Below are 27,211 nucleotides of genomic sequence, written 5' to 3' on the forward strand. Positions count from 1 at the left end.
CATTGAGCCCATCTGGATAACCCAGGAGATTCTCCCCATCTCAAGGTTAGCTGATTAGCAACCTTCATTCCCCTTTGCCTTGTAGTATATTCACATGTTCTGGGGATCAGAGCATGAACATATTTGGGGAGCTATTATTCTGCCTACTACCGTGACCTTTAACTTTCGTTGTAAAATAGATTCAAGTCATTGCTCGTAGCTCCAACTTAAGTCATCTTACCAAAAGCCTGACCATTAAAATAAAGCATTAAAAGTACCCCCAAACTATGAAATTTTGTGCATTTTACTAATTTAAATGGATAACTTAACCAACTCTCTCTGGTTAGTCATTAAACACTGAAGAGAGAAACTTTAAGTTGTTCACAAGGCATTTGAGCTAGTGAAGGGAAGAAATGTAATGCAAGAATAAGCTATTTGTTGGATTAGATAAGAACACCCAGTTGCTCTCTAATTTTTTAAAAATAAATTTCTCTCTTAGTTCTGTTATAAATTCCAACTCTGTAATTATGATTCAGGCAGAAATCAGCAGTTGTTGGTTTCCTCGTGCTATGTAGTTTCCTGGTGATGGGAAAGCCCCGCTAGCAGCATATTAGGAGAGAGTCCTCCAGTCCTTAGAGGTCATCCAGAGCCGAGTAGAAAAGGGAATAGCTTGCTGGGGGTGGGGAGTGTGAAATCAGACTGCGCCTGCCGCAAGAAGCATGTAACTGTGCAAGTGGGTTATCTAATGTAAGCCTTGGCTTCCTCATCTTTGCAAATAGAAGAATATAAGCCAGTTTACCTCAAAGTAGACTGATAGTTCTAAACGACTGTAAAACTAGTGGGAGCCTGTCTAGGGATGAGGTGGGGAGTGGTGGCAGATTCTGTGGTGGGTGAGAATTGCCTTTTAAATGGCAACTCCTTCATGGTTCGTTCTAATGTTCTTTGGGAAACTCAGCAAGGGGTGCTTAGATATGGTTAGGCCTCTTTTTGTTGAAAAATAGAGCTTCAAGAGACACTCAGAATCCCATCCATAAGCCACTTCTGAAATGTTCGCCTGTTTGGTTCCCTTAGGCCGGGCTCAAGGAGGAGAAAATGTTTATTAGCTCAGAGTGTTGAGTTGCTATGTGTTCAGCATTTTTCTCTGAAAAACAACACAGGAAAATGATACACTTTAACTGTTCAACCAGCCTTCAAGTGGCTGGTGACACGATATATTGTAGTGGAAAGAAAAAAGATCCTTTCATTGTGTTATTTATTTCTTAAAAGGAAAGTATTTTAACATGTAAAGGAAACCAATAAATGGTCTCAGAGTTATGAGTTATTGCTATTTAATTTCTTACTAAAATATACTGTGTTTTGCAGATGTTGATGAATGTGAGAAAAACCCTTGTGCTGGTGGAGAGTGTATCAATAACCAGGGCTCGTACACCTGTCAGTGCCGGACCGGCTACCAGAGCACACTCACCAGGACAGAGTGCCGAGGTAGGGCCCGCCTTGCAATATGGGGCGTGCATGCCGAGGGAGGGGTTTGCTTCAAAGGAGTTCAGTGGAGTTTAAATAACCCTTGCCAGGAGAGGCTGATATGCTCCTGTCACTTTTTGTACTTAATTCCACATATTGTCCCTCCAAAGGACAGCATCACAAAATTTGGCAAACATTCAAATTATTTTAAAAGATGCTTCTGTGCTTGTGGGAACATCTTATTTTCACTACTTTTTTCACCTTGTCACTATTACCTGTTAATTTTTAATCTGAGAGCTGGGGAACGGCATTGTCCTTTGTTGACACAGAAACTGAGGAAAATTTCAGGTGAAATTGTATGCGACTACTTTCTTGATGGAAAGGTCTAACGGATGAGGAAGTAGCCTGTACATTTGTGCTGCTTATTAGCGTGGTCAGCAGCAACCTCACCTGAGCTGGTTGGAATTGCAGAATCTCAGATACCACCTCAAAGTTGCTGAGTCAAAATCAGCCTTTTAACAAGATCCCCCAGTGATCTATGTGCACAGTAAAGTTTGCTAGAAATGTTACCTCGCAAAAGTTTCCCTTCAGGTTTTATTAATTAATTTATTAAGCCACCCACGATGCCTTTTATTGAATGACTTTGATGAGCTAAGTTTCTGAGACAGAAGTAAGATGTATTGCTCACCCTCAGAGAACTCAAATCTCTCTCTGTATCTCTATGAATCTGGCACAGAATGAGCTGTACCGTTGACCTGGTAAAGCCAGATAAAGGCGAGCCAATTCTGTTAAAATTAAATACCAGGAAAGGTAGGGAAGTTTGTTTTACTTAAAAAAATTGTCAACTGTTAATGGGTTAGTTTTATTTGCCTCTTTTCGCAAAAGCTCTTCACATGAGTTGAAGACGTACAGAAGTTTTTATTTTTATCTGACATTGGTTTCAAAATCTTTGAATGTGGTTCTGACTTAAAGATTTCCTACCATCGGTGTATTTTAGTACACTACTTATAAATGGCAATTTTGAGCCAAGAAAACTGGAGCTCAGCATTTCAACCTGCTTGTATTTCTATTAATGGCCTGCTTAATTGAATTATAAATATGAATAGTCTATTAAACTGAGTTTAGAACTTTCTTAATATGATAACTATTGTTTAAATAATTAACAGGTACAGTGTACTAGGCATTTTGCACTAGTAGAAAATAAAATGAAACCAATGTCTAGAAGGCTGCACTATTAGATAAGCAGATAGAAGAGATCGTTGAGAGCACTCAGATGGGGCAAGGGCCAGCCAGTGTAGATTCATGTTGTTTTCTTCAATCTGAGACTTAATTTATTAGAGACTGAGGATTCCCAAAAAGCTTCAAGCATTGTCTTTAAGGGTTGGTGCTAAGCTCATCCCAAACATAAGAAATTGATAACGTGCTCACAGTTTTGAGTAGATGAAAGCCACCACAGAATAGTCAGAAAGGCTGTATACTCAGCTGAGGAGAAGTACTTGATGGGCTGAATAGAAGGGGACAGAAGAGACAGAAACACAGTAGAGAACTTTGAATGCCCAGCTTTTAATTTATCTTGTGAGGCAGTGGGGAGCCCGATGGCATTCTGAAATTAGTGAGGAGAGAAAAAGCCGAACTCTTTATCCTGTTTATTTTATCCTTGGGCCTCAAAAGATTATAGAATCCTAAAAAAAAGTCTGCTCAAGAATATGTGGCTTTTACTATTTTTTGGAGTGTGGAGCAAGTCAGATTTTAGCAAGGATTAAGAAATAAATGAGAGAGAAAAAGATCGTAGGTTGTTGGCACAAAGATCAGACAGAAAAGGAGCCCAGACTGCCTCGGCTAGTCCAATGACTCGTGTGGAAACCGCTGCTGGATCTGCCCAGAAAGAAAGTGCGTCTGAGGGTCAACCACAAGACACCGTGCAGACGCAGGGAGACAGTCAGAATAACCGATATGCCGTGAAGGCACATTCTTGTCGTCCAGAGGATGTTTCGGATGCTTATACTCAGGCACATGTGGCCTCAGCTCTGCATGGATAGATCTGCTCACATCCAACTCCACACAGTTCTCTAGTCTCTGTCTTCTGGGGAATAAGCCCTGGCAAAGATTTTTTGCTATGTAGACAAGGCAGTTCATGTTCCTCCTCTTTGATGTTCATCCAGGTATGTAGCCTAGAAGCTGAAAGGAACAGATAATCCAAAGTACCATGTTGTCCATTTTGGGTTAATTATTAATATTTAAATGAGAGATCAGATATAAGTTATTTGAGTTATTGTCATTTTTAACACTTCCCTAGCAAGCACTGTGGTTTATTTTGGCACAATATTAAATGCAATAGAAAAAAGGGAAAATACCCTCACAGTACCAGTATTTTATCTGGTAGATGGAATGCTCACAAAGTTATAAAAGAGACTAAGAACATGTAAACAATAAAACCGTACTTGGACCAGAACTGCCATGAGGAAGGTAGACATTTCAGAGTCATATGATTGATGGTTTTCAGATGGAATTAAACTATTTTCTTTAAATAGCGTTTCTGTTTTATTCTTCTGATATAGCTTTAAGATCTGCCTTTTCAAGCGTGTGTTGAAAGATTCCAGCCAAAGTTCGATATAAATAATGATATATACTGGCTCATTAAATTAGCTAGGAAAATGGTAAAGAAGAATCTGTTTTGTTTACAGAACAGAGATTTAAGGAGTTTATTAGAAATTACAGTTAGATTGAATGCTATTATGTTGGCTTTTTTTTCTGTCATATGTCTTGCAAACTCTAATTAGTAATCCCAAATCTCACATTATTTGATATCAAGTTTATTTTGAAGAATATTATTTAGTATGTAATTAAAACCCAACACTAAGATCACAAGTTTGGAGATGGAGGGAGAGAGAAAGAAAATAATTTTAAATGCCCTAAGTAAAGTCATTCTTTCTGTTTTAACTTTGATTTTAGACATTGATGAATGTTTGCAGAATGGCCGTATCTGCAATAACGGACGCTGCATCAACACAGATGGCAGTTTCCATTGTGTGTGTAATGCAGGCTTTCACGTTACACGGGATGGGAAGAACTGTGAAGGTAATAGCAGTCTGACAATAATAATAGTGTATTAATATTATTCCCCTCCTTCCATTGCAGTTTCAGTATCAGAAGTCTTTAATAAGACCAAGCCAAATATTGAGTGAAAGCTCAAAGTATCAAATATATTTCACATATTATTATCTGGGAGGCAAGCATAATTTTCAACCATATTTGTGCCTTTAATTCACATTTCTGAGAGTCCAATAACATTTCAAATACATGAGGAGAGCTTGCCATTTAAAGGTCACTGTGATGATGAAACTTTCGTAGCATAAATCGTTACTTCCTAATTTTATACAATCAGAATTTGCACTTTTTTTTCTTGAGGAAGATTAGCCCTGAGCTAACATCTGCCACCAATCCTCCCCTTTTTGCTGAGGAAGACTGGCCCTGAGCCAACATCCATGCCCATCTTCCTCTATTTTATATGGGATGCCTGCCACAGCATGGTTCGACAAGCGGTGTGCAGGCCGGTACCTGGGGCCCGACCCAGTGAACCCCAGGCCAACGAAGTGGAACGTGTAAACTTAACCACTGCGCCACCAGGCCAGCCCCAGAATTTGCACATTTTTATAAAAAATACAGCATCACTTAAATAGGATTAGGATTTTTTTATATTAGATTTTTTAAAAATAGAATTAGGTGTGTCCACCTAATCCTATATATTCTTTAATCATTTGTAATCCTTGTGTTTATAGTGTCTGCCTAGTAATAAAATACTAGTAATGAGTATCAAAAATGTAAAATTTGTTGAGAGAAACATTGACTGTTGAGAGCCAGCCTTTTATTTTGCCTCTTGAATTAATCACCTCATTTTGAATTGGGCTGTTTCAAACATTTTGTCTTTTTCCCCTGCCATTTTTTCCTGAGTTGAAAATATGACAATTATTGATGAGTTTCCACTTCTTAGACCTTTAGCAAAAAATGAAGAATGTTTCTTATCGTCTTTCCCAACGTCTTTGGGAATGATCCCAAGAATCTATTCATACATTAAAAGAATTTCAAAATTGTTCTTAGAAACATTTTTGGCAGAATATTATCTCAGTGATTCAATTCAAAGACTCAATGCCAAAATTCTCAGTTGGGATAGAATCCTGTTAAAAAAAGAAAAAAAATCATAAATTACATTGGTCTGACTAAAGCCTGTAAGTGAAAACACATCATGTCTAGAAGAGCAGGGGCCTCCCAAGACAGCTGTAATATTACATAAAATAACATATTGATGAATTTAAAGGTCTGTCCCTGTGATCAAGGTCTCCTAAAGGTTAGCTGGCAGGGCTATAATCCGTAGTTAAGTCTTGCCTTTTAAAAATACATTTTTTCCCACTCCTATTTAAAATTGCTTCAAACGACAAGCTGTCCTCTGGTTTCCACTTTTTAAAGAATCAAGAAGTAGCCTAAATACCTTTCAAATTCCATCATTCTTAGTTTTGATTTTATTTTCAGTATATGAGAGGTAATATGATCTTTGAAGTAAATATAACCATTAGGCTGTTAACACACTTTTCAGTTTGTAAACTGCTGTTCCTAAAAAAGAGTCCTGATAGCTTTTATTGAGTTAACTTTCATAAATATGTATAAAATTATATGTAATTTTATATGAATTTCATATATATACATACATGTACATATTTATATATCTACATGTGCATACATGTATATGTGTATAGATATATGTCATAAAATAAATTTAGCCCTATAGTTTGCACGCACATTCTCATCAAAAATTGAGAACTTGAGATAAATATTTCATATGGCCCCCTTTCTCTTTGTATGCTGTAACTTGGATGAAAATTAGCCTTAGGCTTTAATAACAAAAAAGAAATGTGGGGAAACAGAATTATATTCATTCAGGTTGGCTTCCTTTGTAAGCTTACTCTTCTGGTTGTAAGAAAATATATCTTTTGCATTTTTCAGATATGGATGAATGCAGCATAAGAAACATGTGCCTTAATGGAATGTGTATCAATGAAGATGGCAGTTTTAAATGTATTTGCAAACCTGGATTTCAGCTGGCATCAGATGGGCGTTATTGCAAAGGTTCGTGCTATAAAATTGTAAATCATATTCCTCACCTGCTTTTTCTCCTCTCTACCTTGCTTACAGGTACCACTTTTCCTTATTGATTCTCCTCATTTAAAGTACCCCTAATTCTGGCTTAGGAAACCTGACTGGAACACCTTCTTAAGTCCAGCAATCCAGAGAGCAACAGTTTATACCCAGAAGACTGTTTTTATTACAAAAAGAGTGTTTGGGGTCTTCTGAAAGGGGCCTGAAAGGCTATGTAGAAAATGAAAGGCTACCAATTGGTCTACCAACAGATGTGAACATCTTTTTAAATAAGCTGAGTTCTCTCTGTTCCTTGCAGTTGGGGAATAATGACAGGCTTCTTAATGGCTGTCATTTGCCACCTCTTACATCTTCACCTGGACAGAATATTGTAGCCTTTTATTGTAGTGATCTCTTCTTCATAATATCCTTCAGATATCATAAGAAACAGGAAATTTTTCATGGACAGTTTATTTAGACTTCATCAAGTCACATAAGCAAAAAGGGAAACAAGACTAGGCAGAAGAAATAAATGGACCAAGAGCCATTGTTTAGCTTGGTAGCTTTTGAAATAATCTCATCACTCCAGGTATTGAAGTAAAAATGAAGATTTTTGTTTGTGCTGTTGAACATTGGGGTCCTCAGAAAAGTCATCAGAGATAAATCTGTGGTTAATGCCTCTTGCTTTATGTAGCCAGGGATAAGTGATTATTGTACTTGGGTCCAAGATCTGAGTTGGAACCAGACTTCTCTAGCAACCTCATACTCAAAACAGGTCCAGGAAATCTGCTAAAACACTGCACTCAATGCCTTCTGCTCATAGTTTCAGGCACAGAAGTATGGAACATCAGGCTATTCAAGACTGAGAAAGCAGGATGGTCCTGTGGTGCCTCTTCTCTGAGTGCCCCCAGTGGACAGCTTTGGTAAAGGGGTTATGGAAGAAAACTTTGTATTAAGCCTTTGGCAAGATGTGCATTTTCCCTGGGCTTAAGAGAACTTGTAGCCTTCGGTTGTTTACCTGCATTCTCTATGACCTTCCCATCAACGGCTCTTAATATTGTGCAAATCTGCCTTCATAGGAAGAGAAAACATTTGAGTTTTTCAAATTTGAAGTAGGAAATTGAGCCTTGTGCTGGGAGGAACTTACAGTTGGGAAGACAAGATTAACACTTGGAAATATTCTAAAATGTAAGAAAGCATACAACAAAGTGCCAAATTGTGCAGATTAAGTGTTGTATGAGTAAAAAAGAAGGGGGAAGGGAATGATTGCTGGAATATTTGGAATTAGGCTTCCAAACAAAATAACAGAAGGAAACGTGAAAGCCCCTTTGTGAGCAGACCTTTTGGGAGAACACATATTCCTCCTACCTATCCACAGGGCACTTTCAGTGCCAATGGGCTGCTGGTGACCCAGGCTGCAGCCTCTCAGCATTAAGTGTGGCTGATAGATAATGCTGATGTAACTATTTCAGAAGACATTGTGACCTCATAGATGAAACTAGGTTTTGCAACTGTTTACAACCAGTGAAATAGTATCTTATCAATAAATGGTTGTCCCATTCATTTGAAAGTACCTGATGACTTGAAAGGTTTGTTCTGATTTTAGCATTCTGGTTTACGAGTCAGAGCTAGAGAAAGAGAAAGAGAGGAGGAGAGAGGGAGAATGCTCCATATTCTTACCTATGTCTCGTTTTTACTGGTGTATAGACAACATGGAATACACACACTGTAATAAGAATAAAGGAAGAAGAAAGAAAGAAAGAAATCCCATGTATGCTGAATTTCTTCTTTTCTATAATTTTTCTTTTGACATCATGGGATAAGATTTTCACTGAGCACTTAGGAGCCCACAGAGATGGGACTGTTCAAAGCTGAATAAACAATGCTAATTTAATCTCTACAATTAAATAGTCTGATGAACAGCATGGGGTCCCTGATCACTCTCTGAAAGTTGAGGCCGTTCACTTTGAGCAATGCCCTCTGCGTCTATGTTACATCTCTGTCCCCAGTAAAAAGCCTTTGTGTTACTTTTCAGGCTGTAGTCACCACTGTTTCACTGTAGATCTCAAGTTAAACATAAAGGTGACACAAGTAACTGAACCAATTTAAGTTCATGTATTTAAATATAACTGCTGTTTCAAAATACAATCTGTACACGGAATCTTGGACCATCTGAGGATATTTTGTGCCAAACAACACAAGCTAAGTAAAACACAGAGGTGTTTCAGTCTCAATTTGCCTTTTTAAGGTCAGAAGAAAGGAAATAGTCACATACACTAGTTGGATATTATAAAAGGAGTTGTTATAAAATGACTTGCTGCTAAGTGTTATATGTTTTCCAAAACTCAATTTTGATACAGTTTCTACTTCCCCATATTAAGGAGGGAAAAAAAATCTCTGCTCTTATTAGTATGTGTCCAATAAAGTCTTTTACCAGACCTCCCTAACTATACGCGTATGATACTATAAAATATTTGTAATGCTGAAGAAAGATTTTTCTTTGCTGGGTTCCAGTTGCTTACAGTGCTGTTGTTGGCCAGGAATGGTCATCAAAATCGTCTATGTTCATTTTGTGTTCCTTTTCTATGGCATTCCACCAAGGCTTTAGTTCTGTGTCTCTTAATGTCATGCTAATTGTCCCAGAGAGCAAAGGCATGGGTGATACTGGAATGGACACCAGTCTGGGGTATTGGATGCCAAAAGGAAAAGCTTTCTGCCCAGGTCAAAATTGCAGTTTATTATCAAGCTGGGTTTCTGGCAGTCCTGGAAGAACTGCCATGTGAAACATTACACAAGACCCTTTGTCTTTTATCTGTCACTTTCCTCCTTCTTCTGATTCTGTTTTTGCCTTTGTGATTCTTATTTTGGATAAAAAATTTCTCAGGATAATATTATTAAAATAGCTTTCTATGGGAAAGAAATAAACTCAGGCAGTTTATCTCTCTCAATTTTTGTTACTGTTCTCTTACAGAGAAATGAAAATGCATTTCATTGAGCTTTTATTATTGATGCTATATGTAATTTTCCATATTCCCCATTTTCAAATGTTGTAACAGAATTGTAAACGTGTTACAGTTTCAGATAAAAGTCACCTCATTTTTAATAAGTGCTCTTCCCCACCACAGATATTAATGAGTGTGAAACACCTGGAATCTGTATGAACGGGCGCTGCGTCAACACTGACGGCTCCTACAGATGTGAATGCTTTCCTGGACTGGCCGTGGGTCTGGATGGACGTGTGTGTGTTGGTAAGATTAAGCCATGACTAGATGTGTGATAGATCCACCCTCTGTCAGTCAGTAAAACCCGCCAGTAACAAATGCACTCTACCATAGCAGACATGATATAATTAATATTTGTGGAGCAAGAAGACAACAGGATCAGTTCTCTTCTTGCATAAGTTGGATAGTAATTTATAGGATAGAAAGTTGAACTGAGATAAGTGAAAACCAAGGGAATCCCCACCTCTCCTTCCCTGTTTTCTTTCCGAATCATGTAGTTTTCCTCAATTTTCTCCAACCCTCCTTTGTTGATAATGGTCTTTGAAATTGGCCTGAATATGCTCATTATCTCATGGCGAACATTTTCATAGAGAATTAATGTCCAAAGGAAAGTATAGAATGCAAGGGAGGATATGCATGATCAAGAAACTTACATGATAATAGTTTTATGTGGCTTTATAAGGAGTTTGAGGTTTGTTGAGAAATAGATACAAATTTTATCCAAATTGTTTTTAAGAAAGGTAGTCAGTATCCCTTTGAATTGGGAGAGGATTGGGCATAGCTGGAAATCTCCTCCCTGGTGGTAAAGATGACACTGTTTAGTTAACCAACATCTACAGATGTAGATAATGAACCTTTTACAGATTAAACTTCCTCCTTTATAAAAGTACGCATAATTCAGACATTCAATCATTGCACATTTATGTTAAGGTAGACCACATTACTAATGAAGATCTTATTTATCATGGAGTGAGATTCAACAGTCATCCATCATTCATTCAGCGTTTATTACATGCCTGCTCTGTACAGGCCTGGGGAAGACAAAAATGAATGAGATATAATCCCAACACTTAAGGGCTTTGCAGTTGGGTAAACCACGATAGTCCCTAGAAAACTGAAAAAGTCTGGTCATTGGTTTCCAGTGCTTGGAAGCTGAATGTGCTTTACTTTGTTTTTTCTTTTCTATTCAGACCTAATACCAGAGGCATTGTCTGTGAGTTAGAACAGGGACAATGGATAAATAAAGCCAGCTTCAACTTTGACCTGGAGGGTTCTCATCTGTTTGAAGCGATAGTGTGATGACAGATGTTTCTTCCTGTTTAGACACACACATGCGGAGCACGTGCTATGGTGGATACAAAAGAGGCCAGTGTGTCAAACCCTTGTTTGGTGCTGTTACTAAGTCTGAATGCTGTTGCGCCAACACCGAATATGCATTTGGGGAACCTTGCCAGCCGTGTCCTGCACAGAATTCAGGTATGTAGTATCATGAAGATGCCCTCATACTGATAGCCTTCTGCCACCGTCTGCATTTATGGAAGTCACAGAGAAAGATTACATTGTGCTTTCCAGGTACATCATGTACCTTCCCAGGGTCTTGGCAGGGGCTAGTCAGAGTCTGATCACGCATTACTCACTAATCCTAAGAGTCATTTGGAATAGGCAGTGCATTTGTGCCTCCCATCTGAGCTCCTCCACCTCAATAATATTCGTGCACTTTGGAATACATGCAGCTTGCCTTGTTTTCTAAAGTAGTTTCACAGTGCTTGCATTTTGCAGGAACTATTATAGAAGCAGAATTTTACACAGTGCAAAAGTAAATAATTTTCAGGTTACCTGAATATTTCCAGCTTTTTTCCAAAAGGCCATTTCTGAGCTTTGTTCAAATCCCTCATGTTGATTTAGGGGTGCTTTTCCTAAATGATTTTATTCAACCCTAGGGAAAAAGTATTTTTCTCAATTTGAAGTGACATGGCACAGTGAAAAGAAAATCAGTTGGTCAGTCACAATTCTGCTCCCCAGCCACAGGCAGACAAATTACTTAATTGGAGGGTTTAGGTCTTTGTGGATTTTTGTTTATTCAGGAATTTTTCTCACCTGCTTTCAAAAGGATTTGACATGGCTTACATTAGTAAACAGAATTATGAAATAGAATAATATGGAGAAGGGATCCTTAGTTTTCTCCTCTACAAAATGAGTTTCTTAGGTAATCCAGAAGATCCTTTCCAATTATAAATTATTTCTACTTGTAAGGCAAAAATAGTTTGTTGAAATTAAAGCAATAGACTGTCAGCATTTGAACGTAATTTTAAGGTAGCTTGGCAGTTGACTTCTAATGTCTTAAAATAGAGTTAAACCTGGGGCTGGCCCCGTGGCCGAGTGGTTAAGTTCGCGCGCTCTGCTGCAGGCAGCCCAGTGTTTCGTTGGTTCGAATCCTGGGCGTGGACATGGCACTGCTCATCGAACCACGCTGAGGCAGCGTCCCACATGCCACAACTAGAAGGACCCACAACGAAGAAGATACAACTATGTACCGGGGGGCTTTGGGGAGAAAAAGGAAAAAATAAAATCTTTAAAAAAAAAAAAAATAGAGTTAAACCTAATATATAAACCATGTAGTTCTGATTGGTTGGTTTCATCTAAGAGTCAGTCAGTTCATTTCTAGTCTAGATACAATCAATGAAAGACTAACTCACAATTTTTAAACATTTGTCATTTTGAAAATGATAATGTTGGAAATTACAGAGTTAGAAATTAAAATAGATTATGAGAAATTAGTGAAAGTTCAATGGAAGACTTTAAAAGAAATGAGGGATGCCAATTAAAGAAAGAAAACTTTATTCTGGCTGATTACTTCACCCAGTGAATAATATACAAATGATCATTTTATATATGATTACCAATCAGTTAAAGATGTGTTTATATACTTGGATTACATTGTGTACAAATATAATTTTATCCAACAAAATTACTTCCATGTAGCTTTATAGTCGTATATTATTAATATCAGCCTTTTGTATGTTACTTTAGCTTTCCAAATTACATTTCTTACATACTTTGAATTTACAGGATAGATAGGTATCTTGAAAACCAGTGCACAAGAGTATAGATGATTTCTTCTCCTATTGAATGAGTGGAGGAGCCAAAACTTAGAATCCAGGACCCTTGGTGCATACAGTTCTTTGTTTTTACCTTTTCCTCTGGACCAAGTATATCCCCAAAGAATTCTTATGATACATAGGAAAATGAAGAGGGCTTATAAAAAGATGACCAAAAGAGACCAGATTACTTTAAGCAGTAAAGCTGAAAGAGAGTTAAACTGAGGCCCAATTTCACTCGCTTCTGTTTATACTTGAATGAATTTGCACAGAAGAGGTTCACATGTGGAAGTGGTTTCATTCGGTTTGGTTTCTTCACCTCTTTAGTTGAAAATACCAAATCATGAGGGAACTGAATGTAGGATTTCCTTCGTTTCTGGAGAGAGGGGGGATTTTTAAAGGTACTGAAAATATCCAGAGGAATATCTTTAGTCAGTTTATGAAAAACTCCAACCCTGCAACATCTAAAGCTCATCTTTGTGCTCTGGAAGTCAAGCAAGCTACTATGAAGCTATTCCTCACAGAAAATCAGTCTGTTAAATTCATGGAAGTGTAATTATTAGGAATTTTCTCATCTATTCCCATACCACTGTCTCCATGGCACAACCCTGAGTTAGCTCGGCAACACCTATCATTGATTAAGTACCTGAGCTGTGCCTGGCATTGTGCCGAGTACTTTACATGTCCTGTCATTAAATCCACAGAACCACCATGTGGGTTGGGTGTCATTATCTCCACTTTATCAAAGAGGAAGCTAACAGAGGGGAAGGGCTTGTTCCCAAGACCCCCAGCAATAAGCATTGTCATCAGCATTCAAACTCATGCTGATCTGAATTCACTACAAAGAATAGTCTAGTATGAGATCCTGCCCAAATGGAAAAGAGTGATGACAATAATTTGCCCGCACTCAGGCCAAGCATCAGCTAATTTAGCACTAACTGTAAAAGTGCTTTTTATAAAACTGGCATGATTTTTTTTTCCTGTTTTATTACTTACAGTATTTCATGAATGTTTTAATTAATTGCTGACATGAGAGAATAAAGATGTATTTCTTTTTGCTCCCAGTTCCTGCCTTTCAAACACACAATGACAGACACCTTCCTATTTGTTCCTATTCTGGCCCCTTTTAAGATGATTAAAAAATTAAGAGATTTCATCACTTTTCTAAATGTACATTTGCTAGAAGGCACAGGCTCTGAAGGCACCAACTTTAATATTTTTGTCTCTATAACTCATTTGCATCCACTGTCATCAGGAATACAGTTTTCTAGTATGCAAAAGTATAGTATTGCTTCAGCTGTGAGCTGCAGATGACCCCTGTAAAAAGGCCCATCTCTAGGATCCAGTTCTCTTGCCACTTACGCACAAATGATTTGCATTTGGCCACGAGACTCTGTGGTTGTCAGAAACCAGGGGCAACTAAGGGGACACTGTAGTTTCTTTTCCTTGGATAAAGTGTTTTTCCAGTTCATTCTCCATTTTCATCATTCACTCATATTCATCTAAATATTGTTGGATTGTATATAAAACATTCTATCAATTTTAAGAAATAGAAATCTGATTCCATCACAGCTTGGTAACGTATCCAATATACCTCAGTTTCTTCAATAAGATCTCACAATTTTAACATTATGCAATATTTTCCTGATGGACCTATTATATAGAGTGAGTCTAGTATCCTGATGAAATTAACTCTAAAAATACATTTCAGTGCAAGCATAGATACTCTTTTTTTTTGTGAGTGGAGGCTGGAGAATTTGCAGAGAGAAATGAGAAAACATTAAGAACTTGATTGTACTAAAAAAAAAAAAAAACAGCTCTCACTAGGAACAAAATTAATCCCAAGACGGTGGGAGAAAGTTTTATTAACAGTTAAGAAACCACATTTTAACAGGCACATTTCACTGTAAGTGTAAAGTGTTCCCTGGTGAACCAAATCGAGTTATAGGAAAAACACCTTTTCCGAAACTGCTTTGCACAAGGAGTTGCTGTAACTTGCCTGTGTCCTTAAAAGTGGTTTTTCTCAGAGATGTGGAGCCTTTTAAATGGGAGCCTGGTGTAATGGTGACCCCCCTGGGAGATGCCTCCTTTTCCGTTACCACTTTATTTCAGTTCCACTCACTTTGGAGGAAATTATGTGTGTAAAGCTAAGGGCAGGATTGACCTGTTCTGCAAACAAGGGAATCATTTACTATCTGTTAATTTATTGCAGCGGAATATCAGGCACTGTGCAGCAGTGGGCCAGGAATGACGTCAGCAGGCAGTGGTAAGGACTTATTTTGAAATTTACTACCTTGAGCGTGTGCAGAGGCAGCACTGGACATTCCTGTGGGTTTCCAGTTGGCCCCTTTACACCAGTCTGGTCTGACCCACTCTCTGGCCATCACTGCATGATGTACTTGGGTTGGCTAGAATCCTCCAATGGCAGAGCAACTATGGCACAGTGGGTCCTGGGATTGCTGGATGTGGGTGTGGGGCTTGATACTGAAGGGTTGGGTGCTGTCCCAGGGCGGTTGATGGAGGACTGTGGATGAGACGCAATGAGTGTGGCTGCTCGTTCACGAGAAGCGGCAGCCTGGGCCTCCTTTGGATCTTCCACTGTCAAGTGCAATTCAGGATTATGAGCTCAATTGAACTGCTATCCATCTACATTTTGCACAACTTCTTAACTCTCAGTCATTATCAGTGCTCAGTCATTGTAAGATGGCAATTGGGAGCCATCTTATATTTTGTAGCAAGCAGTGACAGCAATGAACTGAGCTGGCAGAGAATGAAATATTTAAGTGTAGGAGTTAGAACTAGAAAAATATCAGTGCCATAAAAGGAATTAAAGTTAAAAGGGAGAATTGGAACAAGTGTAAAAATAAGTGACAAGAAAGAGGAAGGGTTTATATTTTGTTAATATAAAACAAAATGATTTGATTCAGGAGAGTTCTGAAAAAAGGTGGACTGGCTGAATTGATTGTCAGTTCATTCAACTTGATTGATTTCATTCTTATGTGTGGATGAAGATGGGGAGGAGATATTTGAAGGAGTAAAGAAGGAAAGTAAGGAAATTTATGATGGATGAGGAGTTAGTGAGGAATAAGTAAGTTGTAATAGGACCTAGAAAAGGAAAAAAAAGTCAACCCTGATTTAGAGAAGAACCAGGCACCAAGATTTGAGACTAGCTATTCTCTGATTGTCATTGTGCATCGCGCTTGACTATTAGAGCTCCCCTCAGTCTATGAGAGCACAGAAGAGGGAGAGGCCAGCCTCATCTGGGCAGAGTAGCAGAGGCTTTTCCAGAGCAGGTGGTGTTTGAAGGGGTTTCACATCGATGCATGGGCCCACTCCAGACATGCCCAGCATAGAGTGAAGAGGGTGTTATAAGTTCACAGAAGAGTGAGAAGTTTAAAGTGAGTAAACAGAGTTCATATTTTAATTTAATCTTGAGGATATTCTTGAACCTACAGGAGTTTGAACCATGATGATGACACAATCGTCTTGTTTTTACGTTAAGTCTGGTGGCAGTGTGGAAAGTAGATTGAAGAGGGATGGACTGGTACAGGGAGACCAGCTATAGGGACTCGGGCTCTGCAGTTGATCCACTTTTCCATCTTGATGTTTGGACAAGGAGAAGTCCAGGAGACTTCCTTCAATTTGACTAAGGATTGGTAATTTTGTAGTTCCAGCTCAGATGCCAAGTTCCTCCCAGGGACTGATGGAAGGAAGATCTCACCCAGAATATCTTGTAGTGAGAAAAAGGGATCAAGCTTTCTCATCAAAGTGAAACTTTTTTTTTTTACGAGGTCTTAAGGTCATTACATTTCTTGCAATGTTATTTTTTTTGACAGTTCATTTGATGTTTACTTTAGAAAGTTAATGATTTTTAACTTCTTTTTGTGGTGCAGATATAAATGAATGTGCATTGGATCCTGATATTTGCCCAAATGGAATTTGCGAAAATCTCCGTGGGACCTACAAATGTATATGCAATTCAGGATATGAAGTAGATTCAACTGGGAAAAACTGTGTTGGTAAGAAGTGTCTTCTGTTTTCTAGGACATTTCATGCATCATGCATTCCTTCCTTTGATGCTCAAAAGGGAGCTGCCCTTGAGTAGCTTAAAGGACTGGGCAAGTGGATGCTCTACACTTTGAGTGTCAGCGTGGCACATACATGTCTTGATTAAAATTTGCAGAGCTGAATCTTGACAATTTATGCGTGTATTCATCTATCATATTCACTTCGTAAAAGAGAAGCTCCTTAGACGTATAAAAAGTAAAGATTGTGAGCCATTCTCATGTGGCTACAAAGGCATCCCTATTTTTTATCAGGACACAACTCTTGATAAAACCAACTCTCTCCTAACCACTTACTAGATTTAATCAGAGAAAACTCAGTTTATTTTCAGTAATAGCTGTTCTCTAATAACACCATTTTTGATGCTCTAACAATCCTTAATGAAGGTATCAGCCAATAACCAAGTAAATCCTTAGGTTTGGAAGAAAATGGTCAATGTGGGCACCAGTATTTTTTCTTCATCTTTTTCCAGTTGCCTAGACTAGTTTTCTGAAATGTATTGTCCGTTCTGTAGTGTAGTGGCATACTACCTCAAGTTTCCTAAAGTTGGGCTTCTAAAACTGGAAGATTCATACTTGTGGGAATTTGCCAGAGTGTAGCAAAACCAAAATGTAAGATGGTGCGTCTTTTGATTTGGAGGCAAAACACATTTTATGTCAAAGCAAGCATACTTTCATGGAGTAAGATGAAAATTAATAGGCTTTACAATAGAAAGGGGGCTTCAAATATATTTTTACTTTCTGAAAGCCATTTAGGGATTAGAGGTGGGAGCTTACACTCTTCTGCCATTAGTCATATTTTAGTGGTAGAATTTGAAAAGTACTGCTGTAAGGTGGTCAGTCTTTGGAACATGTAATAATTCAGAGATGCTGAAGATTGAAATAAACACGAATGTCCTACTTTTCATTCTTTCAACATATAGTCTAGCAAGTATCAACTACTTGTTGGGTGCTGGACTTAGCTATCTCCCATCCAGCCATTAGAGAGTCGTCATATGTTCTGACCCAAGAAAAGAAAGTTCCTTCCCCTATATGTCCCCAGGTATCAAGCCACTTTATCATGGTCCTTTACTTTACCGTTTGAAGTCCTCTGGTGTTGGGGAGCTTGCTGAAATAGTTGGACGTCTCCCAAGAAACTTGTTGCTTTTGATTGGACAAGTGACACCTTATCTTATAAAAGGAATCGGATTAAATTATATCATATAGAACTTTACTCCCTTGGACAAGGAAAAATGGCCATATCAATGGAATATTTTTAAAAAATTTATAATACTATATTGAACTATTAAAAAAATGACCATCTCTGAAATATCCGTAAGTTGTCCCCTGACCTCTCATCATTGTACACATCTTTCCAGAGCTCCTCCAGCCTAATTGTCTATTTCTGACTCCTTCAGAAATCCTTGTACCACAAAAGGGTACAGGGTTCTCTACAGTTCTTTTAATCTATTACAAAGGCCTTCATTCAAATTCAACTTTTTTATACTTGGCCATTTCTTCTTTTTCCTTTCTTTTTTATCATACTTCCTCCTCCTACAAAATTCTGTGTTTATATTAACACTCTGATATGAGTATTACAACAATGTGGGCAGCTTTACTTGGTGACACACGGTGAAGGTCTAGTCTCTATCTCTGTACAAATGGAGAAAAGGGAGTGGATTCCAGAGACAGTGAGGTGAAGTGGGAAGTTAACTTCAGACATCTTATAATAAGCCCTCAATGTCTTTGCCCCTCTGGCTCTGTGTGCACCTCTCTGAGTTATTTCTATAGGTCTCCTGTGCTCACACTCTCTAACATTCTCTTCTTCTTTCCTATACTGTCACTATTTTTTGTAAATAATTTTTACTTTTGGTCTTCTGTTTAACCACTTGAAGAGAACATGGTAAGGATACTGCGCCTCTTGTACAATGTACAGTTCTCTAATTTTGCAGGTTGAACCAGAGTTGCACACGTAATAGCTGCCTTTTTTGTTAGGGCTACTGACAATTGTCATTATGGGCAAGGTAGAAATATCAGTTATTTTGGAAAAAGTGGAAATCTTACTCTGAATCTTTTCACCTGCTTTCCTTCTTAATATGTAGCGGTTACACACACATAAAAAGAACTAACAGTAAAGCAAAGCATCATCTGCCCCCATTTAAATCAGCTTTCATCTGAGTTTCAGGCTAAACCAGTACCTAAGAAAACAGAGCATGGAAGCAGGTCAGGGGAGCTACAATCTTATCACAGAACTCTCTTCTTTTGACTACAGGTTTCTTTTTCTCCCCCTAACTTTTATTGCTGGCCCAAGCCTCGCCTGGCCTTCTTTGTGGTCTACATTGACTTTTGAGAAATGAATTTTTCCTCTCTCACGCCCTTAACATCAGGGCCCCTTTTTAGGGTACAGTTGTTCTTTGAGTACACGTGGTCCTTTCAAAGTAGACTCAACTGAAAACAGGTTTTACTATTTCATTTTTCTACAAGAGCCTCTCTTCATTGGCAGACATGAAAAAATCATTATTTATTTGGGCTGGTCAGAAAGATACGGAGATGTTTTAGCTTCATCCAAAAATCCCCCCATGGGAAGCAAAAGGGAGAGATTGGGAGGCAGGAAGGATTCCTCCTTCAATGCTTTAGTATATGCTCCAAAGTTGAACCTGTTGGCCTCAGGTCAGAAGTATGTTCATATTTCAGAATATGCTCAGAGGTATGAAGTTAGGGATCAAAGACCCACTCCAGCCACTTCCCATACAGGACTCCAGAGACTGGCTGTTCTTATCTTAACCATCAATTCTCAATTTAAAGTTCCAGATTCTTCTGACATCATCAAAGCTTAAGAATTGCAATATTGACCCTTTGGAGAAGTGTTAGCTTTTTTTTGATGGAATTCTAAGCATGCTCTTTGCTCAGACAATAACATAACTTTGTACTCAATTTTCCCACATTTTAAGTGCTTTATAAGTATGTTGCTGATTTAAGTGTACTTACTTCTGTGAACCCCTTGCAGCTCTCCAGTGCTGAATTTGTGTCTCCCTTATGTTAGGGCTACCAGCCTGTCAAATGATAATCTAATCAGGATCTCTCAATGTGTAAAAAAAAATTCCTTGTGAATGTATAGCCTATTCTGTAGGCTGTGTGATGTAATTTAGCCCAAAGGGGTATAACAAACTGGGTAATTTCCACACTTCCTAAATTATCTAAGTCATACATATCTAAAAGTTAGATTTTTGCATCAGACAGGGCTATTATTCAGCTAAAAGCACGGACCTTTCCTTAGCTCTCTGAATCTCAAGTCTGAATTCCTTATGACAATAATATAATTCCTTAAATTATTCTAAGGAAGAAGCACCTATCCTGGAACTAACACAAATCAAAGATGGACCATACTCTTTAAATATTTACTAAGTTCCTTAAATCAATAGGATTAGTCCTTTGAATTCTGGCGCTATGAAACAATTATATAAAGTAAAGATGAATGATTTCCCGCAAATCCAGGTTTTCTTCCTGCTAAAGAAAAAAGTGAAATGAGTAATGTTTGATGACTTTAGACTTTGCAGACGTCTAGTATACATAATCAGGTCAAGCCTATATTCTCCTAAAATTAGGTAATTTAGACAAAAAGCAAAGGTACAAGAGTTTGCCTCTTTGCTTGAATTGATCATATCGTTATAACTTAAAAACCTAACCTAAGAAAGCAAAGAAGTTGTATGCAAGGGATGGGCTCTTTTAAAAGTTCCTTTTCATTGGTTTTCCAGATATTAATGAATGTGTATTAAACAGTCTACTTTGTGACAATGGACAATGTAGAAACACTCCGGGAAGTTTCGTGTGTACCTGCCCCAAGGGATTTATATACAAACCCGACCTAAAAACCTGTGAAGGTAAACTGCATTTTTGTTCTTCTACCATGTACTTTGCTGTCTTTTGGAAATGCCATTAGAAAACCATGAGGATAAATTACAGTCTCCTATTTTAGACAATTATGTTCCTTTAGTTGAGATTCTGTGATCCCAAATGGAACTTGTAAGCTACTGACAGTACTTGCCTGCGACTGGCATTTTACTTGCTGTTTATTTTACATTTAAATGCCGTTTAAAAGTGTTGATTTTGCGTTTGTCTGCAATTGGCATTTTATTCGCCATCATTTAATAGCTGAAGAAAATATTGCATATATGCTATTTGCGTTAGTAATTCAGAAGTCACACTTACATTTGCTCCAAATTTTCTGAATGAAAAGTTTCAGTCGTGTTTCAGATTCTGTACTGTAGAGATGCGCTCGATTCCTGTCTTTGGCATTCTATCTACTGTAGAAAAAAAGTCTATTTATGTCAGCTTCACAATCTAGTGAAGACTGCGGGGCAACAATTGAGGCCAAAGTTTAAATATTCATTCGTGCCCAGGGTTAGTTTTTAGCAGTAATGTAGATCTGTTGTTGTTCCAGACATTGATGAATGTGAATCCAGTCCTTGCATTAATGGAGCCTGCAAGAACAGCCCGGGCTCTTTTATTTGTGAATGTACTTCTGAAAGTTCCTTGGATCCAACAAAAACCATCTGCATAGGTATTTATCTTTCTGAGAATGATTTTCTTATGTTTATCAATGCTGCTGTTTTATTTACTTATATATTTATTTAGTGTCCGCTTTTACTGCGGAAGAGTTTAAGTATGGATGAAAAAAATTAAAAATGATCATTGTTTCTTGTTTCATGATGCCATTCCTGCTGTAATTCCAGTGCGCATCTTTGTATTTTTGGTATAGATTCTATTAAGTATCTATTAAATATCATTCTTCCACTCTGCAGAAACCACCAAGGGTACATGTTGGCAGACTATCATCGATGGACGGTGTGAGATCAACATCAATGGAGCCATCTTAAAGTCCCAGTGCTGTTCCTCCCTTGGTGCTGCCTGGGGAAGCCCATGTAGCAAATGCCAAGTCGGTAAGAGAAGCGGGTGCTGAGGCTCTTGTGCCCATTCCACTGATCATTTTTCTTAGAAAAGGGGAAGCCCAGTATTTATTCATTTAGGTTCATATGGGAATTTTAGAAGATTTAATTCTGATGACCTCAATGAAACATGTTGCTGAATAAGAAACCAAGAAGAGTGTCAAGGACAATCATTTTATGGGATTTGGTTAATTTATTGTTTTTTATTAGCTCTTTGTAATGTGGTTAGCTGGTGGTGCTTTCCTGGAACAGCAATTCCTATTGGCTCTCTCAGGAACCTCATGATTAGGGGTCCCAAGATTTTTATAGGCGCAAATTTTCTTCCAAAACACCGATTGATGTAAAGGCACCAGTATTCATGACTAAATTTCTGAATCTGCTGTGAGGCTGAGGCTTGAGCGCCTTGCTGATGATTTTGTTGATTTGATGTTTGGGTATATAAATGTATGAATTTATAGAGTCTGAATGCTGCAGTGCATGAGACCTTCAAGGTTTGGATTTCGTTTTCCATATTTATGTTACAGAAATCCTGTAGGGCGATTCCTGTTTTAGGGCTAATAGCAAGAGAGAAATCTAGTCCATTTCCTTCTTAGTCATCACCTTAGCATGGTCTTTAGGGTACCTTTGGATCTCTTAGGATATCTCAGAGGAATTGTGCTTGATTCAGGAGACGTTTCATTCTTCTTCTTCATCTATGTAATCTCAGAAACACTTTCTTATCTCAGACTTATTCATAGCAACAAAATCTAATTCATGTTCCAGGTCCTTTTTCATGTTTCTTATACTATGTCATAACTACAAAGTCTGGATAGTGTTATCTCAAATTTGTTTTTTGGTTTTTGTTTATTTTTTTTACAGATCCCATATGTGGTAGAGGCTATTCAAGAATTAAAGGAACACAATGTGAAGGTATTTATGATTATTTATAAACCATAAATTTCTGTGTGCTGAAGAATGCTTGTGTTAACTTGGACTGGATCAAGCTGTCATGTAAGTTCACAGTGAGAAATATGCGGCAGAGAAAAAAAAATAATGAGAAGTGCAAAACATAACAGATGTTAACGTTAGAAGCATATATATGCTATTGCCAGTGTCAGACCACTGTGGCCAAAGGACAGGGTGGCTGAAAATGTTTTAGGCTGACCATGTGTAGAGTGACTGTACTTTCGAAGTGCTATCCATCAGGAAGAGAAAAAAGGAAGCTTTTAATGAGGCTATACCATTTGTATTTTTCTTGGTTTGTCCTGGTTTTCTTGTTTCTTGTTTGTTTCTTGGTCACGGATGGTTTAGAAGGACCAACTCTATTGACTCGTTTTTGAAAGTGTGCATGGACTCTCTCCAGTTTGCTGTGATTCTTTCTCACGGAGTCCCAGATAGACATAGGTCAGGGTGACTAACACAACCTGACATGACACAGCAGCTGAAAAATTTTAAAAACATCAATTAGTCCCATATGTGGGATGAAATGAAGTTTTTTCCCTGCTCAAATAAAGAGGAACGCTACAACCCCCACCCAAGGTCTTGCTTTCCAAATGATGACTGAATCCTTTGGCCTTTCTCTGGTCCAGACCCACTGTTAATAACTTATCTGACCTCAGCAGCATATTTTGATGTACAAGTGGCCAGAACAACAACAAAAAAATCCCAGAAGGTAAATTTCCCCCTCCCCATTTATCTCTCTTGCAAGGAAAGATTTAGAATATTTTTTTTAACATCCCTGGCTTGGAAAGTTTCTTCTAAATAGAGACACAGTGTGTGAGTTTCTTAACTAACACTCCCCGTTTTTGGCATTGGCAAGTAAGTGCCTTTCTTTGGATTAACTTGATGGTGAATATTTTTCCAAATTAAGTGAACATACTGCTTTCCATTAAGCAAACTGGGAAGGACTGGGGCTGGTACATTTGAGAGACTTTGGGTGAATGCTGAATGAATGAACATGAGCATCTTTTGACGCTCCCCAACTCAAGCTGGGACCACCAACCCTTTGACAGGCCGTCCTGAGAACACTGCTGAGTTAGAACTAGTTATGGGAATGTCTCAGAACTTCTCAAAAGAGATTCCTTTGACTGGCCCCACGTATTCCTCAGTGGGATTTTTTTCTATGCTCACATTCAAGGTATTCCTTCTTTGCTAATTTGAAAGACCGAGTTTCTGTTTCTCTACTTACTTCTAGACATCTGGTCTCATAAAACTAATTATATGGCCTGTGGGGCCTTATGTGAGATGTCCACAGTACCCAGAGCTGTCCCCAAGAACTCATACCAGCTCTCTGTCACTGCAACTCAAAAATTACTCCCTGAGACCAATGGCAAAACTCTTATATCTTTGGTAGTTGGTGGCCTCAGTCTGGTTGCTATTCAAACATCCCAGAAATTCTACATGAGCTATTTGGAGGCACAGTAGTTTTGTGAATTTATCAGGTTCCAAATGGCCTTTTCTGTTGTGAGAATAATTATGACTCCATGAATGGAATAAAGTGGAATGATGTTGTACAGATATATTTACTTCATGCCTTTTTTTTCTTCATAGACATAGATGAATGTGAAGTGTTCCCGGGAGTATGCAAAAATGGCTTATGTATTAACTCTAAGGGATCATTTAAGTGTGAATGTCCCAGTGGAATGACTTTGGATGCTACAGGGAGGATCTGCTTAGGTAAATACTGAGCTCATTATTTTCTAATGAACAGTTTTTAAAGATTATTAAAAACTCACTTAACAAGATAGCTGAATATTTGGTTCTAAGTACAAACACCCCCCACCCCCATCCCCCGCAAATTTAGCATTTCTGTTAGGATCTGTGGTGGTTTCCTTGACATATAGCCTTCCTGACTCAGCTCTTTGTTCACTCTTTATAAAAAGAATAGAGAACATGTTAGTGAAGAGAAACTTTAGTCCTTTATTGATATGTAACTATTCTTTAAATCACTACCATCACAGTTATTCCAGAGCTCTTAAATCTGCCCCCTAAATGTCATGGATTGTAGAGTACAAGGGGAATTCTGGTGAGAACATTTTCACTTAACTGGAAACTGTAGCCCATGCCTGCTAGGTATGTCATGCCATTGGCCAGAAGAACAGGTCCTTACCGGAAACTCTTGTGGGTATCAGGAGTGAAGAGCACCATAGTCCTGAAGAGTGAAACTAAGGGAGCCTAGGGCTGTTGTCACTCCCAGTCATGGTGGGATTCTCCATGCCAACTGCGAGAGCCCAAGTGACAATGATGAGGAAGAGACTGGACAAGAACCTTGAGTTCTTAGAAAGCTGCCTTGTGGACTCACAGTGGCAGCAAGTTTGAGATCACACAGTCGTACTTGTGGGGTCTGGCAGACTTATTCTGGTGTTACTGCTATGGCTTCTGACTGCCAGGAATATGTCCCTTGGATCGCTGGTTTCTGAGTCCATGACTCTGGAAATGATGCTCAGCCACATTGTGTATCTAAAACTGTATTATTACTCTGAAGAGCATCCTTAGTGAAGGACTACTCTAGGTGGTTAAAAGATTAGGATGTGGTTAACAGACTTGGATCACTTACAAATTAGAACTAGCAAACCTTTAAAAGTAGAACTTTATGGTTTATGATGTAAGCAATATGGAATAGAAAAGCTGGAATTCAAAGGTTAGAGTCTTTTTGTAGCTATAGATGTCAGTTAATCTCATTGAGTCTTAGCTTCTTTGTTTAGAAGGAATCAGCATTTAATGAGAACCTTCTTCCAAGTTCTCCAGTTGAAAGATGCTTCAATGTTTAATTAGGAATTCATTTAGGGGCCGGCCTGGTGGCACAGTGGTTAAGTTCACACGTTCCGATTTGGTGGCCCGGGGTTTGCTGGTTCGGATCCCGGGTGCGGACATGGCATCGCTTGTCAGACCATGCTGTGGTAGGCGTCCCACATATAAAGTAGAGGAAGATGGGCATGGATGTTAGCTCAGGGCCAGTCTTCCTCAGCAAAAAGAGGAGGATTGGCCACAGATGTTAGCTCAGGGCTAATCTTCCTCAAAAGAAAAAAAAAAGGAATTCGGTTAAAAAGTATCCATCTTGGGGCCTGCCCAGTGGCATAGTGGTTGGGTTCTCACACTCCGCTTCAGCAGCCCAGGGTTCGCAGGTTTGAATCTTGGGTGTGTACCTACACACCACTCGTCAAGCCAGGCTGTGGTGGCATCCCACATACAAAAAATAGAGGAAGATTGGCACAGATGTTAACTCGGGAACAATCTTCCTCACACACACACAAAAAGGTATCCATCTTAATATAGGCAACCTGAATGTAAACTTGCCCAGAAGGCTTCAGAAGTTTTCTACCAGTAAAGTAAGCTCAGGCTCCCATGTGTATCCAGAAGAATATGCACACAAGCACATGTTGAGTGAAAGACATACTTGAGAAGACGAGTGAATGGCTTTTCTTTGCTGTTTTTCCTCTCTAATCTCAAGTAGGGCAGTCCTCATTTCAGAGTTAACATTCCACCTCTCCAGAAATGAAGTGGATCCAAGGAAAAGGTGCTGGACTAGCTCAGATGTTCTCCAACAGCAGAGACTGCAGTTTGATTTTCGCTAGAGAGGAGACGCCAAGATATCATGGAGTGCATGCAGTGGTAATAGTCACAGTCTGTACAGGGAGAAAACATCTCCCAAAAGAGCGTGGCAGGGTTCCTCAGAATATTGTCCTTATGTGGCAATATCAGAAGATGCCTAAAGTTGAAAAGAAACTTTCCACAAATAAGAGGTGCAAGTAAATATGAGCTGCCAAAGAGAAGAGAGTCTTTATTAGGCGAGAATATCCACCACAAAGCCTAAGGTCATTTTGAGGAAAAAATTGAATTCTAGTCAATAGGTATATAGTGAATTATTATGTGTATTGCACTTTGCCTAACACAACATTGGCAGTTTGGGGAAGTGCAAACAGCGTAGCTCTCCTCAGCCTCCCTCCGTTCCCTCTGGCAGATATCCGCCTGGAAACCTGCTTCCTGAGGTACGAGGACGAGGAGTGCACTCTGCCCATTGCTGGCCGCCACCGCATGGACGCCTGCTGCTGCTCTGTCGGGGCAGCCTGGGGTACTGAGGAATGTGAGGAGTGTCCTGTAAGAAACACACCTGAGTATGAGGAGCTCTGTCCCAGAGGACCTGGATTCGCCACAAAAGAAATTACAAACGGAAAGCCTTTCTTCAAAGGTACGGTGGTTTCAGTGGTCGACTGCTCTTCTTTGTAGATCCACAGGATGCATTTTTGGGAGCCCAGAGTTCTACTAACAGAATTACAATGAATAACATCCATGTGGTCAGCCCTTGATCATCTCAGTATGCATTCTTTGCTTTCTGAATCCTAAATAGCAAAATGTTCACCTATAACAGATTTTTATTTTTCTACATTTCAGGACTTCCTGAAATCACTTCCCTCCCCCATCGTCATTATTAACTGTTAAAGTAGATTTTAATATTATCCTAAGCTAAATGTAAATGAAAGGAAAACCTTTTTGGGAAATTTTTATGCCGTCTGCTAAAGCCGTTTGACACAATCTCTTGTCTGCTGACTTGAAGCATCTGTGCCACTGTGGTC

General features: G+C 38.7%; 1 protein-coding gene across 1 annotated transcript in view; it reads left to right on the top strand.

Annotated features, from left to right (window-relative positions):
* The window catches only part of FBN1 (fibrillin 1), a 227,109-nt gene that overhangs the window by 124,026 nt on the left and 75,872 nt on the right, over nt 1–27,211 (top strand). The window contains exons 13-25 of the mRNA XM_014852866.3: nt 1,342–1,461; nt 4,393–4,518; nt 6,439–6,561; nt 9,696–9,818; nt 10,896–11,048; nt 14,883–14,936; nt 16,564–16,689; nt 20,469–20,594; nt 21,155–21,274; nt 21,516–21,653; nt 22,518–22,568; nt 24,189–24,314; nt 26,599–26,826. Of these exons, the coding sequence (XP_014708352.1) occupies nt 1,342–1,461; nt 4,393–4,518; nt 6,439–6,561; nt 9,696–9,818; nt 10,896–11,048; nt 14,883–14,936; nt 16,564–16,689; nt 20,469–20,594; nt 21,155–21,274; nt 21,516–21,653; nt 22,518–22,568; nt 24,189–24,314; nt 26,599–26,826 (1,614 nt within the window). The remainder of the gene's footprint in view (nt 1–1,341; nt 1,462–4,392; nt 4,519–6,438; nt 6,562–9,695; nt 9,819–10,895; nt 11,049–14,882; nt 14,937–16,563; nt 16,690–20,468; nt 20,595–21,154; nt 21,275–21,515; nt 21,654–22,517; nt 22,569–24,188; nt 24,315–26,598; nt 26,827–27,211) is intronic.

This window comes from Equus asinus, chromosome 2 (assembly GCF_041296235.1).
Source record: "Equus asinus isolate D_3611 breed Donkey chromosome 2, EquAss-T2T_v2, whole genome shotgun sequence".
Lineage (NCBI taxonomy): Eukaryota > Metazoa > Chordata > Mammalia > Perissodactyla > Equidae > Equus > Equus asinus.